The 26646-nt window shown below is 26.8% G+C and overlaps 1 protein-coding gene across 6 annotated transcripts in view; it reads left to right on the top strand.

Moving 5' to 3' along the window:
* The window catches only part of LOC107455121 (putative receptor-type tyrosine-protein phosphatase mosPTP-1), a 131558-nt gene extending 105843 nt beyond the window's left edge, over positions 1-25715 (top strand). For 2 of the 6 annotated variants that reach the window (XM_016072582.3, XM_071188275.1), the window contains 20 exons: positions 1349-1463; positions 3040-3237; positions 4552-4647; positions 4831-5015; positions 5173-5302; positions 6810-6921; positions 9761-9840; positions 12153-12250; positions 13858-13951; positions 14710-14789; positions 16555-16689; positions 16809-16943; positions 17030-17181; positions 18079-18214; positions 19706-19864; positions 20536-20706; positions 21323-21451; positions 21565-21836; positions 22987-23122; positions 23922-25715. In XM_016072582.3, coding sequence (XP_015928068.1) covers positions 1349-1463; positions 3040-3237; positions 4552-4647; positions 4831-5015; positions 5173-5302; positions 6810-6921; positions 9761-9840; positions 12153-12250; positions 13858-13951; positions 14710-14789; positions 16555-16689; positions 16809-16943; positions 17030-17181; positions 18079-18214; positions 19706-19864; positions 20536-20706; positions 21323-21451; positions 21565-21836; positions 22987-23122; positions 23922-24050 — 2742 coding nt within the window. In that variant the 3' untranslated portion in view covers positions 24051-25715. Of the gene's footprint in view, positions 1-1348; positions 1464-3039; positions 3238-4551; positions 4648-4830; positions 5016-5172; positions 5303-6809; positions 6922-9745; positions 9841-12152; positions 12251-13845; positions 13952-14709; positions 14790-16554; positions 16690-16808; positions 16944-17029; positions 17182-18078; positions 18215-19705; positions 19865-20535; positions 20707-21322; positions 21452-21564; positions 21837-22986; positions 23123-23921 lie in introns of all 6 variants that reach the window. The other 4 variants (XM_016072581.3, XM_071188274.1, XM_016072580.3 and 1 more) reach the window with 3 other exon arrangements.
* Positions 25716-26646: the final 931 nt, after the last annotated feature.

Below are 26646 nucleotides of genomic sequence, written 5' to 3'. Positions count from 1 at the left end.
GGGGAGGGCAGTCCCTGAATAACACTGGGTGATGGGGAAAACGGAGGTCATATTTTGATTTAGGAGATCATTTTAGAAAGAATCTACTGTAATGGTGTCGGGATTGATTTTTATACAGAAAAGTGTTATATAGAAAGAGCGTTCCATAAAAACTGAGAGTGAAATCATAAAAAAATTAAAAAATATACTTACAGCAGAAAAAAAAGCATTATTTTTTCTGTATACTTTCTCTCCGATGATATGCAACGGTCTCATCGTACAATCCACTTTTTAAACCAAGTAAAGAAGCCTTTTTTTGAAGAACCCTACGCTACTGATATAACGTCTGATTCTGTATTAAATTTTCTGTCCCGGAGCTTTTTCTTCAACGTCGGAAACTTAGAGTTGAAATAGTAGTCGGAACTCTATGGTCTCAACTCTATGGTCGGCCAGAAAATTGCATGACACGAGATCTGGACTGCAAGGAGAATGTAGCATCGTTTTAAAATTGCATTTACTAAGTTAACTGTATNCTAACAGATTTGGCTTATTGGATGTTTTTTTGAAATAGAGAATCAGTGCATTTGCATGCATTTGTGGTGGATTTTTTGTTTCTTCAAGTTGAAGTGATGAGAGTCCCACCTGGAACAAACATGGCAAAGCTGTAAATTATGAAGAATACGAAATATCAACGGTTTGGAAATATTAGTTGATGCCGCTATCTCTTCACATGACATTTGCCAATTTTCTTGCAAGATTGCCCTGGCGGTGTTAACATTTCGATCATTCTCAAAGATTGCAATAATCGTTCAGACAAACGTCTTTTTTTGAAATCAGTATACCTTCTAAAAATCGTACACTCACCGCAATATTTCTTTATAAGTTTCTTTCATTAACTCAACTGTTTCTGGAACTGTTTTGCCTCAATGATAGCTGAATTTTATGGCACAACGCATTTTATTTTTTAACTCTGTAACTCCGCACAAAACAAAAAAAAGTCAAGTCGTCTTCTTAATAAATGTTCAGTTAACATTTTGAAAAATCTTTTGACTTTTTATCTTTTAGTTTTGTGGGGTTGCCGCAACGCAAAAAATTGCTCTCGGTTTTTATGGAACATCTTTTCTATTTTAGTCTCTAAAAATGTTTCTGTATATTCAGTGTCTCTAAACTACATTTGTAAGCTTCGCCTTGTATAGTCTTTGCCACATATATTGACATTAATACACGTAATGAAACTTATCTATGATAACTGAAAATCTAAACTACATCTTCTTTTTGCATATTTGTATAGAATAATAGAATAGTTATACTCTTACATCCTTACATTTTTCAAAAATGAATACTAATAGCTTTATAACATCGTTATTAGGATTACGTGATTCGTGGATTGAATGCCTTTTCACAATATTTGGTGTCTTTACAAGTATTTAACCCTGCTGGACGGGGACCTGCTACCACAGTAGCTGTAATGACTGATGAAGGAGGTAAACAATTATTGTTTTTGTTTATTTAATGAAAAAATATTTTTTTTAAATCCTTAATTTTTATAATATTTGAAAATAATGAAATATGATTAATGATTGTTATTTTTATTGTGTTATTTTATCTATGTTATTTTTTAATGTGTCAATAGTTGTTTTCCAATGAACTTTTTATTCTAAATTTTCTTATCATAATGTATCTAAAATTATTTAAAATTAAGTATAATAACTTCTATGCTATTTTTATTCATTCTGTTGAGAGAAACTGTTTTCTAAAAACTGATAAAAAATCTAATTATCACATTAACTAATTTTATTTTATTAGATTGCTAATCAATATAGATTGCCTTTAAAATAATTAGGAGAACATTAGATACTGACTTATTTTGTGAAAGTTTTTTTCTTTTTGTGCAGTCTGTTCAGCAAAAACTATAAGTTGTTAATTATATTTTTTGCAACCGCGGTTTAATTGCTGTTACCTACTATAACGTCTGATGATGAGCAATTTCACATTTATTTTGGACTGATTGAATTGTAAAGTTGTGTTTTCTATAAAACAAATATCAATCCAATATCTTGATTTATTTGCCGTTTTATTGGTAAATAATGCCATAGTAGGCTGGATAGGTAAAAAGAGTGAACAAAACCATGTGATAACAAATGTGAAAAGCAGTTCTGAGAAATGGCGAGTAATAACGAGCAGAGAGCATAGCTTTTAATACAAGTTATATCTAAAAGGATCTATGCCAGCAGTTTTGAGGGATTGGGGAACAATAGTGAGCTAGGGGTGATGCCTACTAGTTTACAAAGATTTGAAAAATTTCTCTCTTTTTTTTTTCTTCTTTTTTAAAATTTTTTTTGACACTATAATTAAACCTTGTTTACTTTTTTAATAACAATAAAACTATATTTTATACCCTTTATTTAATCAAATCATTTAAAAGACTCAAAGCAGTTTCTACTTTTATAAAACATAAAGAAGCTTATGCCATATGAAGTCAAATATTGAGGTAAAAATTAGAAATCATATACTTTCATAGTAACTCATATAAGAATGTCTTAAACATAACTTCTTTTTTTAAAAAGAAAAAATGCTTTGTAAAATTTTTTAACGTTTGTATTTATTAAAAAAATTATTTCAAAGAAACAAACTTTTTACTAATCTAATTTAGTTTATAAATTTACTTAGATTTCGTTGAAATGTTGTAAGCGATACAGTTTTGTATTCCTTCTTGAAAACTTCCCTTCTTGCTTAAAATGCAATAATTAACTGCAAAATTCCTAGAATAATGTTTTATAATGTGTATGCCTTCTTAATATATTTTATAATTCACATTAATATCGTATAAAAATTATTAAAACATTAATTTCATTAATTGGTATTTCAGTTATAAAGAATAATTATATAGATTTGTTTTAAGTAATAATATAATTGAGTTTTAAATGAGTAGAATTTTACAAATGAGATGTAGTAATGAGATGATGCAATTTTATGTACCAAATGAAGTATAAACTTCAGGAACTTAACTTTTTCAAATAATGCAATATAACTTATTATTGTGTATGTTTTACTTTTTAGCACCAAGTCGTCCCAGAAACTTGACTGCTACTCGCATTACCAATAATTCTGTTAAATTAAAATGGCTTGAACCTGAACATGCTAATGGTATAATTCAGGGATATAACATATACCACTTAGATGTTGGTCCTAATCATACAGAGAGAAAGAAAGTACTTAATCCTCAGCAAGTCATGGAATATGTCCTAGGATCACTGAGTAAGCAGAAAATTTTTCATTTCAACCATGACAAAGAAAGCTTGAACTTTTACAAAAATAAATAAACAGATCAAAATTTTATAAAACTGAAATTGTTTAGATAATATTTAATTTGTGATAAAATTGGATTAATTATTACATTGCTTAAATAGTTGTTATATAAGAGAAATTTGAAACCTGTGTTTGCTGACCTTTTAGATTAAGGGTATAAATAAAATATATACATCCAATCATGTATTTTTTCTCAGCATGTGAACATACTCTTGTTAGGATTTTCATTCTTAATATTTCAGTTGTTTAAAAAAATCCTTGTTAATGAGCTTTTTAAAATAGCTGTCACATTTTCCATGTTTTTTCTAAAAAACAGCTTTCAGTCTTTGCATCATTTGAATTTTCACCTATTGTTCTTACCAGAAAAAAACCTTAGATGTTGTTTTCAACTTACCCAATCCACCATCACACCCTTTCTTTTTGCTTCTCAAATTTCTTTCTTCTCGTGTCTTATCGAATCTTGCACACCTACCCTATTAATTGATCTCTTTTTTTGCTGTCAATTGTTTGTAATTTTTTCTGCATATTTCCTTCTTCCGTTCTGTGTTTTAGTTCTGAAGAGGTGTTTCATTACAGTACTGAAAGGATTATTTCTGTTTGTGCAACAGTATTTGTGCTTCTTTAATTTTGTTTCAGATTTATTTATATAGATGGTAGACTGCATGAAGCTAAGCACAGGCAGTGCTGGTAGTTATAACTTGTAATAAGACTTTCAGGCTACTACTTCAGATTTATTTGTACGACTAAGCTTAAAAAACTCGCCATCCTATATTTCTATTATACTTGTACTGTTTACAATATGATTTGTGCTATTACCATTCAATTTACGAATTCGTGTAACTTTAACTGAAAGCACAAGAGCCTGAAGATGACAACGGCAATCTTTACACTTTATTTATGTTGTGAAATATATTTCCCTAATGGATTCATGGTTCTTGACCTTTTATAATTTATAAAATGCAGAAAAATCTCATGTACAGAAAAATTATGTGTTAGTTTAAAAACAATTTCAATAATAAAACTTCCTAGAATATCAAGCCTGTTCTTAGATATTCTTGAAAAATTAACATAACGGAAGGATACGCTGGAACTCTTATAGATTCCGCTCCGGGTTAAGTAAATTTAACTTAATAACAATACGGATAACTTAAACCATCTATCTAGTTCAAAGTTAACCTTTTCATTATTTAAATAGAGCTGATTTTCAATTTTTTTTTCAAAATTAACTGTAACACTGAGTTTTTCTTTTCTTTTTCTTTGTAGAAGCTTACACTCAGTACAAAGTATGGGTAAAAGCATACACTGGAAAAAATGAAGGATTTGCTAGTAACAGCTTAGAAATTATCACAGATGTACAAAGTAAGTTAATATAAATAATAATTCTGAATTTTTAAAACCAAAACCAATCTTCTTCATTTTAATTTGATTTTATCTCTTATTTATTTGTAAAACATCTTTCAAAACTCTATGGTAGTACATACATGAGTCTAACCCTCCTTAGATATACAATGATTACAACTAAATTTTAACATCATTTTTCAGGTCCCAGTGAACCAATTATAACAAATTTAACATGCCAGTCTTTAGATAGTATATACATAGAATGGAATCGTCCTAAAGTTGTATACCATAGAATTGATTACTATTTCATCTCATACCGGTCAGAAAATACTTGGGATTTTGAAGAAATATCTTTATCTTCCTCACAGGAAAGACCTAGCCATTCGGTAAGTTTTCTGTCTATACACAAAATTGTTTCTATTATTTAATTCAGGAGCTTTATTGCTAAGATATAAATAAAAATATTGGATATTCTAATACCAACTAATTCTTTATAAACCTATCATAATTTTTTGTGATTGTTTAATTGTTTCAAATCTCTAGATGATAATATCCAATTTAACCTCAAATTTGATGTATGAGGTCAAAGTTCAAGGAGCTAGCCGAAGTGTGGTAGAGCATTCGAAATTATACAAGGGTCCATACTCTGAATTGAAAAAGATATTTTTGCAAAGTAAGTCTGCCAAATTAGCTAGCATTTCAATTTTATTTTTTGTTATGTTTGTATTTATTACATGTTCTTATCTTCATGCATCTTTTTTTCTTTTATTTATTATTGAAGTACACTTTTTTAAGAGAATGAGCTAATACTAAAAAATAATAAAATGAAGAGCCTCTTTATGTTCCCATCTTTTCTACAATTCGTGCTTTTTTAAAATTTTTTCGTCACCCGAAACGTTTTGCAAAAGAGATATTTTAGTTAAAGCTTTTATATAAAAGCTGCTCCTCCATTCTTTAAAATCATATAAAAGTGTAGATAAGACTTTATAGAAAAGGAAAAACAAGAAATAGACTACTGTGCTGGTGTTCATTTTGATCATTAGGATTAAATGTTTCTTTAAAATGTTTTTATAAAATACGCAACCCAATCTATTCATGCATTAAATTTTTACTGCCATTAAATTAATTTGCTCTTTTTTACAGCATTGCTCTTTCAATGTACAGTGTATTAACCTGTATAAACCTGCTTAATATTTTGAAAATGTAAATACAGTTAAAATCTGTTGTAATGACGATTCTCATTAGCAGATAGAATTGTTGTTGTAATGAACTTGTTATTTTAAGCATAAATTTGTAGTTTTGAATGTTGAAATAGTAGTAAAAAGGTCTGAAAGATATCTTTTGATCTTATTGATAGCACTGAATTTTAATAGTGTAAGGAAATTAAATAAAAGCTGGTAGATATGTGGTCTACAAAAGGCATATTCTTATGAAATATGTGTTGCAGGTTTCCTAAAAATAGAAGAATTTTTCTTTCATAAGGGTGAAAATAACTTGATTAAGGGTCGCCTACATGACAGCTTTATAACCATAAAGGGTACAAACTACAATGAAGGGAAAATCTGTTCATTTTCACTTTTCGGTATTGATACTAGTAATAAATAAAAATATCCTCAATATTTAATTACATTCCATATAATGTTGCATAATTAAAGAGAAAAAAAATATTTTTCCACCAAAAGAAATTGACATAATAGCTGGTGGTTAGTACCGTAATGCCTTGCGTATGAACCGTGGATTACCGGATAAAAAACATAATTGTCAATGTGGATAATCAAACGAAATAATTTTTAGGGCAACCAATATCACGAATTCCCTGTCGGTTTTTGTCGTCGTCAGCCATAAAAGTGAAGGTGACATCAGTCACACTGAACATGAAAACTTCGCCAATCAGGCTCTGGTTTCCATCTTTGAATTCCCTTAAGCGGTTTTTTCATATCCATTGTGTATGATCCAAAAACATGATCGTGTGTCTGCCCCCCATTTTTTCTTCTTTACACGAGTTTTATCTTATGCTTTTAGAATATTCTTGAGAATGCAGATTGTTGAATTATGTAATTGTAAAGTTAAATTGAGGAAATTAAATTTATTTTAAATCATATAAGCTTTCCCTTTATGTTCATATCATAGTCTGGATTTTTAAATACAAAATTCTCATTTTTTTTTCTTATTAAAATTAGGTATGACGGCTTCTTCCCTTGAGGAAGCTACCATTAGTGCTGGAATCATTGCTGGAATTGTTTGTGTGACACTAGTGCTTCTACTTGCAGTTATGGCCTTTGTTTTATGGAGGTAACGTACTTTTTTTAAAAATTGAATTTCCTTGTAGAACAGTTCATTTTATAATAGTATTTATTCATAATTTTGTATAATATAAAGAATTGTAAGCAGTTTATTTATGCAACCAAACATTTTTTTGTTAGTTTATGTTCAAAATCAAATAATTTCTCGGGTCATTTCAAGTTGTAACTGTCATTGCACAAAAGCATGCAGAGCTAATTTATTAATTATAAAAATTAAAATTATCTAAAGGAAATAAAAATCCCCAGTTTAAACTCTTATGAATTCTCTATGAAATTTTAATAAATTATGAAATCACTTCCTGTTTAAAATACAGTAACTTTTAAGATTCTGATGCTTAAATGTGCACCATATTTTTTTCAACAAGATCTTTTCCACTAGAAATTTTGATATTTTGACTCAAGAAATTTTGATTATATACAACGTAATAATCAACAAATTGGCAACTGACCAATTATTATGGAGATCAATTAAAGGAAAAGAAAATCTAATATCAGATAAAACCGGTTATCTTGAAAATGCTTCTGAAAGACAATTTCTGTTGAAAGGTGCAAGCGTTCCAGCCAAGTAGAACTAGATAAATGATTATTAATGATTTTTAGCCTTGATTTGCTGCTATCAACCTCAACAAATTAACCTTTGGTCAATATTAATTTCATCTACTTTATTTTAAGGATTTTATAATGGAAAGTAAAAAATAAATAATAAAAATACAATTTAAGTACTATGAATTAAATCTTTAATTTTATATTATAAGAACTACCTTGGTGAGAAGATTGAACTCTTTATAAAACGGCCAAATATTTGGAAAATGTTTTAATTTTAGCTGTTAATAAATCACCTGTACGATAAATTGACTTTTTTTGAAAAAACAAACGCTCAGTTATGAATTCCGACTTCATAAACGAGACAAAAATAAGATTATATTACCAAATATATAGTTTTAATGTTTATGACTAAGCATAAAACTACTAAAAATGTCTTATAATTAATATCAAGCCATAATTTATTCTATCCTAAGAGCCTCCCAAAAGAGAAATGTGCACTATATATACTAAATTTTATAGCAACATTTATTTCATTACTTTTTACAATAAAGATGCCAAATCCACCATGTAAAAACATAGTTTTTTTCATTAAAGAGGATGAAACTATATACTTAAATCAATTTAAATTAAAGATAAAGAGTTTTAAAAAACTATATTTAACACAACCATGTCTATGTGCTCTGAAATGTTTACAAATGGACCAATACATATATAGAAGTATATATTCTCAATACTCTTATTCTGTAGTACTCTCTACTCATCTATTATATTTTGTTTGCAACTTGTTTGTGATAACCAAAGATAAAGGAAGTGTGATAAATCTACACAAATTAACTATTTACTTGTTAACTTTAAGAGGCAACTAACTCTAAGAGGAACTTACTGTAATAATCACAGAAAAAGCTTGTTCATTGGTTGGTTGATCAATAAAACAGATATACTTTTTGTCATGTTTTGAACCATATTTCAAATTAGTTATACGGAAAGTACCTTAATCATCAGTAATATTATAAATTTTTTGAATTCCTGTCTAAAATGAAGTGAAATAAATGAGCACTATAGGGGTGAAGTAAATGATATTTAAGTCAAGGAGAAAAGTAAAATCAAAATCTGATGGATCATTAAAAAGAAAGAAGCGATTAAAACCTGAAAACTTGTTTAATTCTCAAAGGAAACAAAGAGAAAAAATTTAATTATTAAAAACACCTTCAGGTTCTCTGTAGCAATCAAACTATTTTTGATGTTTTCCATTCGCCTTTTTCAATAGTGATTCCACAGATTTTGTTTTTGCATTGCTTAAATATTAATTTATGATCCCTAACTTTCCTATTCTCTTTACTTCAATTTTGATTAGGATTCTTAAAATCTATATTAATAGTGGTGATTATAGAACACAATACAAAATAAAAATTTTGATGTGCATTAAATGTGCCATTATTGTTGTTGTTGTTTCTAATGCTACTTGCCACACGGCCAAGCCTGCTTGGTGAAACCGAGCAAATTTAAGTCAGAGTGTGTGTTTTAAAATGCATGTGTAAAATAATGTGCCATTATTAAATGCATGTACTACTACCAATAAGTTCAATAATTTTTTTCTAATTTCATCTAATTAACTATATTTTGCAATATATATTCATGTGTATTATTGATGTTATGTCATAGTGATGTAATTAACATATTCAATGAATTATGCCTAAAAGTTTTCAATCAAATTAAAAATCCTATTTATAGAAGAAACTGCATCAGTTATGTACAAGTTGATAATTTTTTTATTAAATTAGATGTAAGTTTGTATTATATTACTAAGACTGGCCTGTGAATAGAAAAATGTCATTCAAGTTTGTTAAGGTTTTGATCCATCTATTTCAAAATTAAGGCCATATTCACTTCAATTGCCATTTTTGTGTGAATTTCAAATTTGCCCTTCAGATGTATGAAGAATCTACTTTTTAATCAGCAGTGTTTCCTGTTTAAAATAAAATTATTTGCAGAGCTATATTGTTTTAAACCCTTAAGCTTTTGTTTGATTTAACATGATTTTTTAAAATTTTTTCTTATTGTGTTTTGGAAATATATTTACCTTTTGTTTTATGGATGACAAGGTACATCAAGTTTATTTTTGCATCAAAATATTGCAACACTTGTATTTTTTTTCGGCTATTGTTTATTTTATGCTTTACAAACTTTTCTCTTTTGTTTATATTTCATTTTGCTTTATGTTTTCTTATTTATGCAGTAAATATACAAGGTGTTAATCTGAATTACAGATTTCTTTGTTTTAGAAAATACTTTCAAGCAGCATATTACTACTTAGATGATCCTCCAAGAAAGCGTGTGACATCAGAAAACTCAAAAACTTTTGGTAAGTCCTTTAAAAAAATAATGTAAATTCATATAAAATTTAGGTAATTTACAATAGAATAATTATGTAGGAAACCATTAAGGTTATATTTTCTTCTAACCGAACTAAACTAGCAAAAGGAAAGACATGCAAGGGAAAAATCAAGATATTTTTTTAATCATCATTATTTAACTTTCACTGAATAAGGCTACTCTAGATTTTTGTAAAATTTTTACCAATACAATTCTGCAATCAGAATTTTTTTCAAGACGGATTAATATCCTTGAGTAGCCTGTTTTTAGGTTTCTGATACATATCTTGGTATAATTTGCATAACAGAATTTTTTCAACATTTTCCAAATCTGTTACTGAATTTAAATAATAACAAAACTAAACTTTAAAAAATCTACGCACAAACAACTGCACAGTACTGAATTATCTATCTAAAATTAATAACCTCATAATTTTAACATTTAACTTTTTTGAGAAAAATCCATGAAAATTCTAAAAATCATTGAACACCGATTCCCGTTCTCTAACAAAGTGACTCTTTAATTCAGCACATTTTCTTGAAAGGTATAATGATGACCAATGAAATTCTGTCATTAAAAGTTTTTTAAGAAAAATATTCTAAAATCCAAGATGGCTAGAGAAGAGGCTTTTTAAGACAGAAATGAAGGAAATTTTAATTGATAACAGTTCAATTAGTTCATGTTAATACCTAATTATGTATTTTAAAAGTTTTATGGATTAATGTTTAAGTTGATTGTTTTCTTTCTTTTTTTTTTTTTNTTTTTTTTTTTTTTTTTTTTTTTTTTTTTTTTTTTTTTTTTTTTTTTTTTTTTTTTTGTATAATTCAAAATTGTTTAAATTCAATATATATATAAACTTCAGACAACTTTTCCTTAATACCTACCTTAATTTCATGTCAAAATTTATTTATTAGGACTTATATTGATTGTAAAAAATGATTGAGTGCATTGGTTTCAATTGCAAAACATTTTTTAGAAGAAACTGTTATATTATATTTCAATGAATTTGAGAAAATCAGTCTTGAATGCACAGAAATATATTTCACAATGGCCCTATTGCAAGACATTGTAAAATAAATTAGTGTTTCATCTTTACAACCAATGTTTACATGTTTGTAAACCTTAAAATTGTGTGTTTTAAAATTAGTGCTTACCTTGAAAACTTGTTAATATATTGTAAAATTTTAATACCTTTTAATTATTGCGATAGCAACATTTAAAATATATTCTCCAGATCTATCACGATTTCAGTAAATATCGATAATTATCGACTGCGATGAGTATCAATGATTACTGAAAATGATAAATGTCGATTATTATTCACAATGATTATATTGTGACTAACCAGTAAGTGAAACTCCATCCTCAAGGAAGAAGAAAACTTTTTCCTTTACTGCTGTGTTTGAGAGCTCAAGGACATTGGCAACTAAGTAGAGTTGAGCAAAAGAAATCGTCACGGTGATTTGAATCAATAAAAACAGTTCATTTAAGGGATTTGAATCAGTGGAAACTACTTATATTGATTTGAATCAGTGATTCAAACTATTTGATTTAAATCAGTAACTTATTAGAAGCAACTAATATATGGATTTAAATCAGTGAATCAATAGACTCGATTCACTTCTGATTTTTTAAAAAAAACAGATAAAAAGAATAGAGATATAGGACAATATAAATTATATTGGTCATGGAGAATGCATTTTTGTTTTTGAGATAGACATAACTGAATATTTCATAATGGAAAATTTTGTTAAGATAGTTCTTTTTACTTCAGTTTTTTTTTACAATTAATTTATTAAAAATGGAAATTAGTTACATTGAAAAATATTGTAAAGTATCAATATATTCTGATGGTCTATCACAATATTAAATGTTCTGATTTCACCTAACACAAACTGCCATATTCTACCACAAGGCTCTTCAATCTTCAAGTATTTAGTTATGAAACTCAGATAGAATAAAACAATGGATTTGGTGAATAAGTCACTTAAAATTGGCATTAGATTCCTTTTGGAATTCTTAACCTAATAGATTTTTCCACTATTTGGATTTAATAAAACGTACCCTTCATTTTTATTCAATAAGATCAAGTATCACTTATGTAGACTGCAGGATAGGATACTTTTTGCTGACAGTGATTGTTAAAGATTTTACTTTTTGTACATCAATTAATCATTGTCCTATGTAGCCACTGCTATGTAGGTTCTTATAAATCAGACTTTTATAAGAATTCTAAAATGTATCAAAGCAGAATTTCTAATCTTTAATTCTTCTGTTTATAATATATCTATTCTTTTATAGGTGATAATGATAGCAATCCAATCGATGTTACTGCATGGCCTGATCATGTATGTAGCTTACACGCTGATGGAGATATAGGCTTTTCTAAAGAATACGAGGTAAATGAATTACTTCTTAATATTTTTAAATATAGATATCACATAATTTGAAATCTGAAAAGAAAGAAAGAATTAAGAAATTATTAAAAATTTTATTAGACTGGGCTTAGAAAAATACTGTGCGAACTGAGCTGCAAAAATTACTATTTTTAAACTTTATTATGCCCCGTTTGTTGGTAAAAAAGAAAAAAGCGTAATAAAAAAAGGCAAATGGAAAAAATATATAAGATGTATAAATGGAGAATTAAAATGTAAATAATAATAAAATTCAAAATTTTGATTAAATACGGAATAAACAATGAATATACCATCAAGTTGACCTCCATTATCCAACTAAATTTATCCTACATAATATAAGGGAGCAAATCCTTTATAACCTAATTACCTGTCTATCTTACATGTTGACTGCTGCAATAAATTAAATTTGTCTATTAGTGATATTGAATGCTATTCAAAATCCCTCATGAGTTGATGCGAGAAAAAAAAATTAAGAAACCTTCCATGTTATTATGTTATATTTTAAAACCTCACTAAATTGGTGAAATAGTATTAGAATTTCACCTAAACCCATTTGTTAGTGGACCATATGAAGAAACTATTTCATAATTTTTTTATGTACTATGTCTCCAAACATTTCATAACAAAATAAATTTTAAATGTTAAAAAGAATATAATATTAAGTTTTCTAATTGCTTAAGTTCTTGCGAGTTTATATTTTAAGAAATTACTTATTAACCCTTAGCACTCATGATTCTTTCAGCGTTAAAAAAAAGTTAAGATAAAATTCAGGTCGGTACACACTTACCAAACAATACTTAGAGACCATAAAATAAAGTGATTACTAAAAGTTTAAATAAAATAATTTTAACATTAAGAGTCGTAGGCATTTTATAGTTATCAGTGTTTAATGAGAGTCATCTCTCAAGTGCAAAGGGTTAGATGTCATATGTCACTAACAAAATATGTTGATTTGATTTTTTAATTAATCAATTTAAAGTTAATTTATGTAACAAACTCAGTGTTTCAGATCTAGGATACTGCAAAATAAAATTTTAAAATCAATCATGTTAAAAAATTTTATTACATTTATCTACATCTTGATTAGTGGTATATAAGAAATATATGAACATAACATATTAGAAATGATAAAAAACGACTCATTCCCCAACCACCTGCCTAAGTTGGCAAGTAGTCTACTTTACAGGTTTAACTGTAATTCTTTCAGTTTTCAGCTTATCATTTTAAAAAAGGAATATTTTCTTTGTAACAGAAATATAAAAATAGGTGACTTTTATTGTAAAAATATCTTTTACAACTTTGAATAAATCAAAAAAATTTTTACATTACATATTTACATAGTACATTAAACAAACCTTGTTATGAACAATATGTCCTATTCATCCTAATACTAATTTGCTGTAAATATAATTTCAGATTCTTAATTCGTGCAAATCTGAAATATTCCTTTTATGTGTGGATGATATAAAATTATACTATTTGTAAATGTTAATTTTTATCATTGAACCTTTGTTTTACTTCTATCTAAATATAATATTGGCCAAAAATTTGATTATTAACTGATATTTAAACATTAGTTGATCTTTCAGACTATCCAACAAGCTACTGATTTAGAGTTATCTTCAGAATGCTCACAGTTGATGGAAAACAAGAACAAAAATCGTTATGTCAATATTGTAGCATGTAAGTAGCAGTTTTTAAAACTTTATTTCAAATTTATTAATACTTTTGCCTCATTCTGTTAAAACTGTTCAACAGTTCTTAAATTAATTAAATAATTATTTAGGTATATATGAATTATTTAACGTAATTATTTTCTGATTACTAGAGTATTAATAATCTGATTACTAGAATAAAAGTTATCAGGTTTCTGTTTTTAATTTGCAAACTGCACTTAAATAATGCAGTTTTATCTCGATTTAGTATAACTAGTGTCAGCTTCTTTATATTACAAAACATAAAAAAAATAAGGAAATAAATATAAATTAAAAAAAACACTCTAAAAATAAGCTTCTTATGATATTGCATGGTTTTTAAATTTTTATTTTCATTGCTCTAGCAGCAAACATTTTCAACATGTATGAAAGTTTGTACAGGAAAAAAAATCCAAAATAAAACCTAAGAAAAAATCCTATCAAAGTTTTTAAAAATAAAAAAATAAAAAAAAAAACATTAAATTTTTAGAAAAGTTTACTAAGTTGTGATATTTAACAATAGTTTATTAACCTGCACAAGGATATATTTCACATTAAATCCTAGTAAAGATTTTATGAGCTCACTAGCATAGAACTTTATTATTGCTAAAAAGGTTTGAATCATGAATTCAATTTTTAAAAAAATGAGCTTTTAAGTTTAAATTTCTCCTGTTTTAGTTGAAAACAGTTTTGCACTTTAAAGGAACTTTTAATATTAATTTTTAATGGCAGCATCTCTTTTTTTAGATGATCACAGTCGAGTAATACTTAAAATACTTCCTGGTCAAAAGAAAACAACTGACTACATCAATGCCAATTATATTGACGTAAGTTAATGTTTTAAGTCATCAACTCTTAAGCCTGCTTTTATTGAAATATCAGTACATTCTTAAGATTTATTACTAGGAGAAAAATAGTGGATGTTTCTGTTATGTAATTTTATATTGTAATGAATATTTCAGATTAAATGAAAAGCAATTTTCTTAGCTAAGCCTAATGCACATATTTAAGTACTAAAGTATTGTTGGGCAGTATCTGATTTATCTTTTTGCTATTTGAACAAATGGAATTAACTCAGTCAAATTTTACAAAGACTTCAGCCTTGATGAACAAAGATAATTCTAGTTTCAAACCACTAAATGGAATTAAATAAATTTGGTCTAATATTGTTTGCAAAGACTTGTAGAATGGAAAAAAATTGATAAAAAAACTGACATTAGCAAATTTGAAATCAAATGTTCAGTAGACTACCCTTGAAAGATTTTAAAGGAGAGAAATATTTAACTACATAGTTTTATTAAAAAATTAATTGAAATCAATAAAAATCCTTATAAGCAACATGAAGAAAGTATGTTATGTTTTCCGTAATATCTTAAAAACATTTGTATATGTAATGAAGAACTGTCTGTTACTTAGTAGAAAAAGCATTAGTGCCATATACGTAGGCAGGTTTACATCTTTGAACATTGAATCAAACAAATTGGCAACTATTGAATAATACATATAAGCCAATTTTCTGCTGTTTTATTTATTTTTCTACTAAATATTTTTACACTTTTATCTCTAAAAAGTTATTCCAGATGCTTTTGACAAAAAAGTATCTGCTCCATGTGGCATTATTTTACTTCTCTTTGATACATATTCAGTAGATTGCTACCAAAACTTAATGTGCTCAGGGATACATGGTACTTTCCAGATGCAGGTACTTTCCATATTTAGGCATGGTGGTCTATATTTATCATTTCATTATGGATAATTCTGACTCTAAGTGATGGAAAGGCATACTTTATAAACACAGATATGCTTTCATTCTTTACAGAGGCTAGTAACAGGGTGCATAGCAGTCTTAAAAAATGCTTAAAGGTGTTTATTTTTGATTTACGTTTTTTAAAAGCCCTTAAAGGTGCTTTTTTGTTTGGGGTTTGCAAAATGTGCTTAAGTTTCGATTTTTATAAAAAGAGATTTTTTCTTTGCCATGTTGATTGTCGTTCTAAATTATAAAAAATTCATGATTTTCACAATTTTCTGGGCAATATTTATCAGAAACTAATTATTTATCATGATTACGTAAAGTTTTTGAATTTTATTGATTTTATGTTTATAAATTAAGAACTTTACGATAGAAAAAATAATTTTTATTGCTGCACAGATCCTAATTATAATTTTTTCTTTGGAAAGTGATTAGAAATATTTTTTGAGTGTTTAAAAAGTACTTAGAAGGTGCTTATTTTTTGTTGAAAAATCTGGCTACTCACCCTGAGTTACCTCTTTGATCATTTTCATCATTTTATCAGAACTCCTTTGTTATAGTTTGGTTTGATGTGAGTTCAGGTAACTTTGAGTAATATCTTTGCATGCTGCTCTAAAACAGTTTCATCATTAGAAGACAACTTTTTTTTAATTCAAAAGAAACTTTAATAAAGTCTTTTTTTTTTTTGTTTAAATTAGTTAAAAGTGTCCAGAGTTAAATGTTTCTCTATAACATGTCACTAAATTGATTTCAACAAAATTTGTTACCTACTTTATCTCCAATTATTAAGTTGTAGCTTTGTCATTCTTAGTATTTTTTTATAATTTTTTTTATGTCTTTAGGGTTACAATGAACCGAATGCATACATTGGTACTCAAGGACCTCTTCCATCAACATTTGATGATTATTGGAGGATGATTTGGGAGCAAAAAGTTTATATCATCATTATGATAACTAATCTTGTTGAACGTGGAAGAGTAAGTATGAAAAAAACTGTTGGCCATCATATTTTATTTTAGTAGGCTACACACTGTTTTGCCATTATGTGATTTACTTTTTCAGCTGTCATTAAAAATGTCTTTTCTTTTTCATTTAGAGAAAATGTGACATGTATTGGCCCAAAGAAGGTAGTGAAATATATGGAATTGTGCAAGTAAAACTAACTCAAGAGATTGAGCTAGCTACATATACAATAAGAACTCTTGTAATACGTAATCTTAAAGTAAAAAAAGTAAGTATTAGTTTATTTTTTAAATTGATATTAAATAATAGTTCATATTAAGTAAAATATTAAAAATTTCTGTTTCACTTGAACAGAAAACATCATCTGAAAGAACAGTGTATCAATATCATTATACCAATTGGCCTGATCATGGAGTGCCTGAGCATCCCTTGCCAGTTTTAAGTTTCATACGTAAATCTGCTACAGCTAATCCTCCTGGTGGTGGACCTATCATAGTTCATTGCAGGTAAGTTTTATATGTTTCTTAGTTTTTTATTTATTTACTTATTTCTTTGTTTATAAAATTCATTTTCACATATTTGCTACAACAGTATAACTTTATTTTTCATTTACATGTACAAAAATACAGAACTTACCTATGTGATAATAGTGATTTTTTTTTCTAAGGAAAAATTGATTAGTATTTTTAATAAATTTATTCCTGTTTAAGATATCAAAATGCTCTACAATGGCTTGGAGATTGTAGAAGAGGCGTGATTTTTGAGAAAATCAATATAGTGTTGAAAATAAGATAGCAAATCATTGAACGTGGTTTTTATTTTTTATGATAAATGGAAACAAAAAGTATTCTATCTGAACATATTGAATTGTGAAGATTTTGGAAGTAACATGGCTATTATAGCTTGCAAACAAAACTGGTAAAAAAAATCTGAAATTGATTCTCTTGGGAGAACAGTAAATATATTGGGTAAAAAAAATTAAAAGTTATTTATGGATTTTTCAAGAGAACGTTAATCACATTTATATTAGTTTATATATAACTTTTATTCTTGTCAATTTAAAACTAAATATTGGATGGTTACTAAATTTATTATTATTATAATTTTTTTAAGTTTTATAAACTAAATTATTTTAATATACTTGTATACTATAGTTTTTATTTTACAATGAGCCAAATATTTTGCATTAGGATGAATCAGGCTTAATGTTGCTTCAAAAAAGGCTTTAAAAAAATACAGTTCAATAAGAGAGTACTGCACTATAAGAGGTGAAACCATAATCTTGACGACAAATGTATCATAAAAAAGCTAATTCAGTTTTAATTAACATTGACTGCGTCTGAAAAAATGATTTTTTATGTAAATATGTTTAATTCTATGCATATATAATTTTTCTTTCATAGTGCCGGAGTTGGACGGACAGGAACGTATATTGTAATAGATGCCATGTTAAGGCAAATAAAACATAAACAGTCTTTGAGTGTTCCTGGATTTTTAAAGCATATTCGCCAGCAAAGAAATTTCCTTGTTCAAACTGAGGTAATTTTTAACATAATAAATTAGTCAATATAAAATAAAATCTTCGCTTTGTATTTTAATTTTTGGTTAAGCATTATACTTGAGTTATTTAACATTTTATAAGCATTTTTTAGTTTAATTATTGTTTTTAAATTATTTCTTCTGCAATTTTTCTTGAAAGAATAACAATCAATAGATTGTTCCTCATTTTAGTTTACACGTAAGGAAATAAAGTGCTTCAATAAGGCCTCCTGGCGACTTTAGAATTAAATTTTTTTATCTAGAAGTTTTCAGGACTACAATTAACATGATTAGATATTTATATACTCATGAAGAAAAAAAAATACCTAGTATGCTATGCATATTTGATTCAGTTGATGTGAAGTGGTCCCCCTTTTATTTCTTTATGATAAGGACAAATATGTTACTGTTAGCTATTTCCCCATTACTTACTGTGAAAAATTTTCTGGTTATAATTGCAGGGTTTGTAGTTCTTCTGATGTTCCTGATAAAAATATTTTGTCCTGAATTTTCTATCCTGATATTCCCAATTTTTTTATGTTTTCAGAATATTTCCTAAGAATACAAATGTGGATTTTTATAAAATAGGTTCCAAGAATTGAATAGTTGGAATTTCTGATCCAAAATTTTTTTATTTTTAAATAATGTTTGTAAGAAAATAGCAAAATTTGATTGCTTTGATTTCGGGACTGTCTACCAATTACATATATGTTTCAGACATGTAGCCTAACCCCATTGTTTCAATTCTTTAAAAAGAAAGCAGTCAATTAACAGATTTATATTATCAAATTTTTATGATGATAAATTCATGGGTCATATACTTATTTATATTTTTAAGCAAATGCAGTAACAAATCTTGTAGCATGGAGTTTTGTAGTTTTACAATTATTGATTTGTCTTTTTTATCTGGTTGTAAAAATGATTGATTTCAATCAATGTAATCATATATAATATTTAAATGCTGAATTAAGGGGTCTTCCACTAAATTAATTTTGTACAAAAATGCTAAGCAGTTCATTATGCTTTCATTCTAAGATTATTGAAACCCTACTTTAAAATTATTCAAATAAGGAAATATTAAGCTGAATTACTAATTTTTATATTACCTATATTGCTATGAGAGAATATTAACTGATTGATACTTTTTTTGCAGCAGTACTATAACATGTTTCTGTTTTTTGATTTGGAAGTATAATGAGTTGTTCAGTATTGAAAAAAATTATACTAAAAACTGTTAAAATTTTGTTCTAAACAAATTAATTCTGAAATTAAAAAAAGTATATTCTATTATTCTTATGCCGCAAAATTTGCCTTTATTACACTAAAGTAGAGCATATTATACTTTTTTAAGTTTTCCTTTTTTAAAAGTAGCCTGGTATATGTATACTGTTCTAAAAATGTCTTGATTTTCAACTAGTTTATTTTTTTTTGAAGAATTTTATTCTGATTTTCTCTTCTTAATAAGATATTTATTGACATTTTATATTTCAGGAGCAGTATATATTTATACATGATGCTCTGTTAGAGGCTATTGAAAGTGGAGAAACTGAAATTGCTGCACCAGAATTTTCTCAATACGTGCAGAAATTGAAGCTAACTACTAATGAAAATGAGAAGGAAACTTCCCTGTTGTTGGAAAAACAATTTAAAGTAAGTCAGAATCAATATGTGAGTTTCTTTAGATTATTTTTTTTAATTTCTCAATTAACAATATTTTAAATGAAACACTACACTACTATTCAAAATTATCCTTACAATTTCAACAAATGGAAAAAATTAGACAGTTTTTAGATTTAAGTTTCAGAATGTCATATTATTGACACATCTTGCCTTTTATCAAACTCTTTTTTTCAACTTTGCGTTTAAATAAATTTGTTTTTATTATCTTAATCATATATTTGCTTTCAATGATTTAAAGTGTGATTTTCCAAGATTTCTTAAGTTATAATTTTTTCCTCACATATATATTATTGAATTAATTAATATCTTTGATAAATCCATTTTATGATTAATCTTTTTATACTTTATTACTGCAGCTCTAAAAGGATATTCGGCATTTTGATTTTAAAATTGTTTTAAAGAAATACAATTAGTTTTTGTTAAAAAAAAAACTGCTCTTTAGATTAGCATTTTTAACTAACATTGATAATCTAACTCCAAAACATATAAATATTCATCCCATTGATTCAAAGAATCAATTTTTGTGTTTTTAACTAATTATCTTATATTTATATTACACATTTGAAGAAGTATTACCTATGTATTAAATTGTATGAATGAGAAAATAACGATTTTTTATGACTCGTTTTTTCTAATTACAGCTTGTTACTTGCTTCAAAGCAAAAGATTTCAGCATTATATCAGCCACAAAATCTTGTAATAGATCAAAAAACAGGAACAGCAATATAATACCTGTAGAATCCTATAGAGTTCACATTACACCCAAACCTGGTAAAGATGGATCAGATTATATAAATGCTAGTTTCTTTCAGGTAAATAATTTAATAATATATTCTATTATAATTTGACCACACTTTTCCCCTTTGTAGCTCGCAACCGGTCAAGACTTAAGAGAGTAATTCAAATGCATGATAGAAATTTGATTAAAAAAAACAATGTTCTATTTATCTTGAATGTAAGTTAGACTGCAATATTATAGTTAGACTGCAAGCAATATTATAAAATATATATTTCTTCATTTACATTTTTTCGTTTTGTGCAGTTGCCTGCTGTCAAACTATCCAATTAAAAAAAAAATTCTTATTTTATTTATTAAAATTATTTTCATATCTATAAGTGGATTTCTACATACCAAAAATATCTTGTTAAAATATTTCAATCTCCCAAAATTGTAACATATTTATCTATGCTTTCAAAGTTTTTTTTGTGATAAACTGTTGTAAGTATAGTATTTTGGTTGTAATTTTTGGGATTCTTAACATTTTAGAAATAAAAATTGCACCAAAACAATGCATCAAAATATTTTTGTGATCATTTCAGTTGTTTTGATTAATAAATTATTAGGCAATACAATTGAACAATATACTCTGATACTCTTGTTTTGTACATAATTTTATCATATACTGATTTATTGCTGTATTTTTTTAGGGATTTAACAAATTAAATGAGTTTATCATAACTCAACATCCTACGATGGACACAATTGCTGATTTTTGGCAGATGGTCTGGGATCACAACTGCCAAACTATTGTACTTCTTTCCGATGTGGATGAAAAGGTAAGGAAAACATGACAGCATATCAAAACATAAATACACATATTATTGAGTTATTGAAAATCGTTAAATTTTGTTATTTAATTCTTTATGAAAGTTTTTTTGTTTTGTTTTAGGAATATCCTTGCTTTTGGCCAGATGATGAAAAAGAAAATGATTATGGGACTTTTAAAGTAAAAATTAGTGAAGAATGTACTCAAGACTGCTATGTAACACGAGACTTTATACTTCAATCAATGCAAGATGATTATGAGGTCATTTGTCGAGTAGTTCAGTGCTCTGGGTGGCCAAAAAATTGTTCTCCTATAAGTAGTATCTATGATCTAGTCCATTTAGTTCAGGATTGGCATTTAGAGTATCAAAATGGTCCTATGGTTGTAGTTGATAAGTAAGTATTATATTATATATAATTGTTTTAATTATATTATATATAAATTTACATTTCCAAGCCATCAATTTGATTTACAATTTTCAATCCAATAATTATATAAAATGGAATGATATTTTGAGTTGTCAATTATTTTAATTTTCTTTTGATTAATTTTTCTGAAGTATAACGTCGGGTATTTAAAAATGTAATGTTATTTAGCACTATTTTAAAAAAATTTTTTAGTCATCATCATAAGGAATAAAAAAGGAATGGTGATTTGAAGGCAAATGAAGCAGTTATTGTAGTTATTCTGATAGATTTATGTCTGAAGTCTGAAAATTTGTTCAAAATTCTTGTTTGTGCTAGAACATAATGTCAGTAATATGCACTTTACTCAGTAGAAAATGTTATTAATTGGTTACAGATTTTTAATTTATAGAAAATGTTCCTAACAGGATAAAAATTTTAATTAGTAGAAAATACTACATTTCAAGAATTCCTACTTGTTGCAGATATATTACGTCAGTTTGGCAACCATAGTGGAATTAATTTTACACTGCATTTTTCAAGTCTGCAAAAATAAATTTCCCAAATTCACTTTCTATTGTTTTTTTTCAAAATCATTAGTTCTATATCCTCACAAAAGAGTTATCTCTCTTAGACTTCTGCTAATCTGAGAAATGTTAAACTGATATAAAATAAAAAATTCGCAGCCAATGAGCAACTTTTTACAAAGAGTGTGCTCTTGGTACTGCTTGGCAGAACCTTCATCATGTGTCCCTAGAAATTTCCCAGTGTTTAATATTTTAGGCTACTGTGTGGTCCTGACTTTCTACTGGCAGATCTACATTATTTTGGAGTTGCTGACTCTTATAGCTGTATTTTGTGTAAAGAACATGTTCACATGAATGGCAGGCATCTCTGAAACTGTTCGCCTTGAAAGAGGCTTGCACTTCTTTATACTTTTTACACGCTGTCTAATCCTTGAGATGCTTCGTTCTTGTATTGGACTACTAGATTTATTATTTTTGATAGAGCAAATATAAGGACATAATTAACTTTTTGTTAAAAGAATTATCTGATTTTCATTGTGCGTCAGTTTGCACAATACAAAAAAAAATATATGTTAAATAGGCACACTAGATTTAATTTTCATATTTTTCCTTAGGTTTGGAGGTACAGAAGCAGCAACATTTTGCTGTTTGAACACTTTACAAAAGCAGCTTGAATTTGAAAATTCTGTAGATGTGTACATGTATACTAAGTTATACCACATGCGCCGACCAGGTATCTGGCAAACAAAAGTAAGTATAAACAAAGTTAAACACTTGCATAAAACACATCTCAGTTCTATTGCTAAGAATTTGTAAAAATGAAAAAATAGTCTAAAGTTTTTTTTTTTCATGAACTAATTATTAACGTTAGAGTTGCCCATTGATCGATATTAAAATAAATAGCAAAGATTCTTTTATTCAGTTAGAGTCATAAAATGCTCCCAAAATATTATATTCTAAAATACAAAAAAAAAAAAAAAAAAAAAAAAAAAAAAAAAAAAAAAAAAAAAAAGGATGGGAATAAATTTAAAATTCTAAAATTAATTCTGGTTGAGAAGGGTGTAAATAGAGATGGCAATTTTTTTATTATCTTGATTTAAAATAAAACCCAGTCCCTCTAAAAATGATTATTGCATGGCATTGTCCAACTTTTTCATTTGCACCAGTTAAAATCAACTATGTTATTTAATTATTTGAATGATCATTTTATCGATTTAATTTACAATATTTTGGCAAAAATTAACTGTCTAAAATAAAAGAAATTAAGATGAATTTAACTGTTCTTTTTCTTNAAAAGTTTCAGAGCTTTTTATTCACTTTACTTTTTTGGGATTTTATGAACTGAAAAATTGACAGTTTTCGTGAGAATGACCCATATATTTATACATATAAATGTGTATACAGATATGTATATAATATATTTACTGTTTTCTCCTTTTTGTTTTAATATTTTTTTCTTCAGTTTTCAGTGTTCTTTCCTTGTTTTTTTGCGTGGTATCTTATATACATTTAAAATGTTTACTTATAATTTGTTTTTTTAATTTGTTAGGATGATTATTACTTTTTATATCATGCTGTGGACAAAGGATTGCTAGCAAATTATGAAGTTATACCAGCTTTAAATAGTCCAGTGACTAATGGGCATGTCCTTCCATTAAAAGAGGATTCAGCTATCTGAAACTTTCCTATCACAGTGTAAATATGCAATTTTTAACTGTATAATTTGTGTGCCTCATACAAAGTGGCAATCAGGACAACAAAACCTCGCTATTTTTAACTATGTGGAGGTCACTTTTTATTGTTCTGTACCATATTAACTTGTGATATAATGCATATTTTCTAAGTGACGATAGAAAGAATAAAGGTGACAATCTTGACAGATAAAGATCAGGGTAATATGTTTTTATGAACTACTTAAATTGAGAGAATGGTTAGTCAATTTGTCCAGTATCTCAATTAAAAGCTATGAATTTGTCATTTCATTTGTAATAGGTACTTAATCGCAATAGATTTGAGTGCAGATTTCATTCTTTTTTGTCTTTTTTTTCAAGATGTGGGATGAAAATAATCTTGTATGACAGATTTTTAAAAATATTAATCACGAGCATAATCTATATTCAAGCAAGTTACAATACAAGGCAATATCTATGATTTATATGCAACTTACAATTTTCTGATTTGCCGAATAAATTCTATTTTTGTTTCTTGTAAAACTATTGGATGAAAATTTACCATATATAGCACAAAAATTCTTATTATGATACTAAGAATTTTTTTTCTTATTTCTTCCTGAGTATCACATTACTCTACTTTACTTAAAGCAATTTAAATATTTTTTGAATATTTCTTTAATTTTTACTTTTGAATTTTTCAAAAGTGGATCTAGTATTTAATCTCTTCTGTAAATCAATATCTGTATCATTTATAAAAAAAATATATAAATTAATATCAACTAAATAATATTAGTTACTGAAGTATATTCTTTATAAGTACTTACTCAGTGGCACGACAGCCCCTGAGGGCTAAGGCCAACTGTGCTCATCTCAGTTTTCTTGACCTTGGGCTCTGGAGTGCAGGAGCAGATGTTCCGGTTAGGTGGTCAGCCGAACGCGAAATCCCCAGTGTTCTTTATGAGTAACACTTTATAAGTAACCCCCATTCTTTATAAGTAACACTTTAAATTAAAAGGTGTACTATTGTAAGGTTAACTAATTTGTTTTTACTAATTATTAGACATTTTTAACTATAATAGATTTGGAAATAAACGGAAAATTATGCTAACTAATTTAAAAATGCTAAATATAACCTATTTTAATAAGCTACAACAAATTGCAAGTACTATTTAGGTTGTTAGTTTCATAGTACATATTTCTTGTTTTGATTCATTATAAATAATCGTTTTTTTAATGATAATGTGGAAACTTTATGTTTATACTTAGCATTCCATATGTATTTATGGGCTTGTTTTAAATATATATTTTATTTACATTTATACCATATTATATATATATCTTTGGGGTTTCTAGTTTATCTATATTTTATTTAATTACAACTTCTCACCCTGTATAAATTATGCAAAATTTAATCATATGAGTTGAGTTTATTTCCCACATCTTGAAAATTCACTTTTCTGCAATAATGATAAAAATTTTGCATTTTATTGTTATGTTTTCATTTAATATTCTCAGATAAATATCAAAACCTTTTTCATAAATTAATTGTAAAGAAATCCAACGCTTTAGCATTTGTTAATATTATATTTAAAAATTTAGTTTATACATTTTGTTTGATCTTTGTTACTTGGAAATGTAATTATGCAATAAACGTTATATATGAAACTTTCCATGAATAGTTAGTCTAGCTTCAAAATGTGTTGTATTGTTTTTGTGAAATTTGCTGTTGTAAAATCAAAAGATTGCACGTTAAAAGCCAACGCCTTACATTTGTTGTATGTTATTCACTATGTCTAAAACTTTAAAATACTTTGCTACTATCTATCAATAATTTTATAAATTTGTATAAGGTTTTGATGTGAAATTACTTTTATAGAATTTAGAAACCCTTTTATTTGTTGTTTGTCAAATTTTAAGAGTTTTTGCAACGTCTGATCGGTATTTAATGATATTGATATCATTTTGATTTTCTTTTCCAAGTAGTATGCCAAGTATATTTAAAAAACGAGGAAAAACTATATTAATTGAAAAACTAATCAGGAATAATGAATAGGTTTTTTGTTGAAATTAAAATATTTCTATTTTTCTAGGATTATTTATTTATTACCGAAATATTTTCTAATACTGTACATTTCTCTTTTTTTTCAGAAGTTTAGTGACATTAAAACCATTTTATTTCTTACATTCTAGTATTTAGGGATTTTGGCCAAAACAGATAAAGCATGATTAATTGAATATCTTTTCATCATTTGAATTGTCTATCTTATAGAAATAGGAATTAATATACTTAAAATTTATTTAAAGAATAGTTTTTAGAGGTTTATATGGCATTATAATTTTCATTAGACTACAAATTTTATATCTATATTTGAGAGACACTTTCTTCAACAATTTGTAAAATGTATGTATTTAATTACTTAAGACTTATAAATTTCAGACAATGTGTCAAATTTTACGCCTAGACACTTCTCCTGATAGCAAGTGCTCTGTGAGCAAATTACTTGCAAGTAGTTGTACTTACTGATTACTTAATTAATTATTCCACACTAATGCCCAACATTTTATGAACTCAAAGTATTTCTTATGAATAATTTATACTCA

This window comes from Parasteatoda tepidariorum, chromosome X2, assembly GCF_043381705.1.
Source record: "Parasteatoda tepidariorum isolate YZ-2023 chromosome X2, CAS_Ptep_4.0, whole genome shotgun sequence".
NCBI lineage: Eukaryota > Metazoa > Arthropoda > Arachnida > Araneae > Theridiidae > Parasteatoda > Parasteatoda tepidariorum.
The sequence above is the reverse complement of the archived record's forward strand: the minus strand, read 5'-3'. Positions and strand labels throughout refer to the sequence as shown.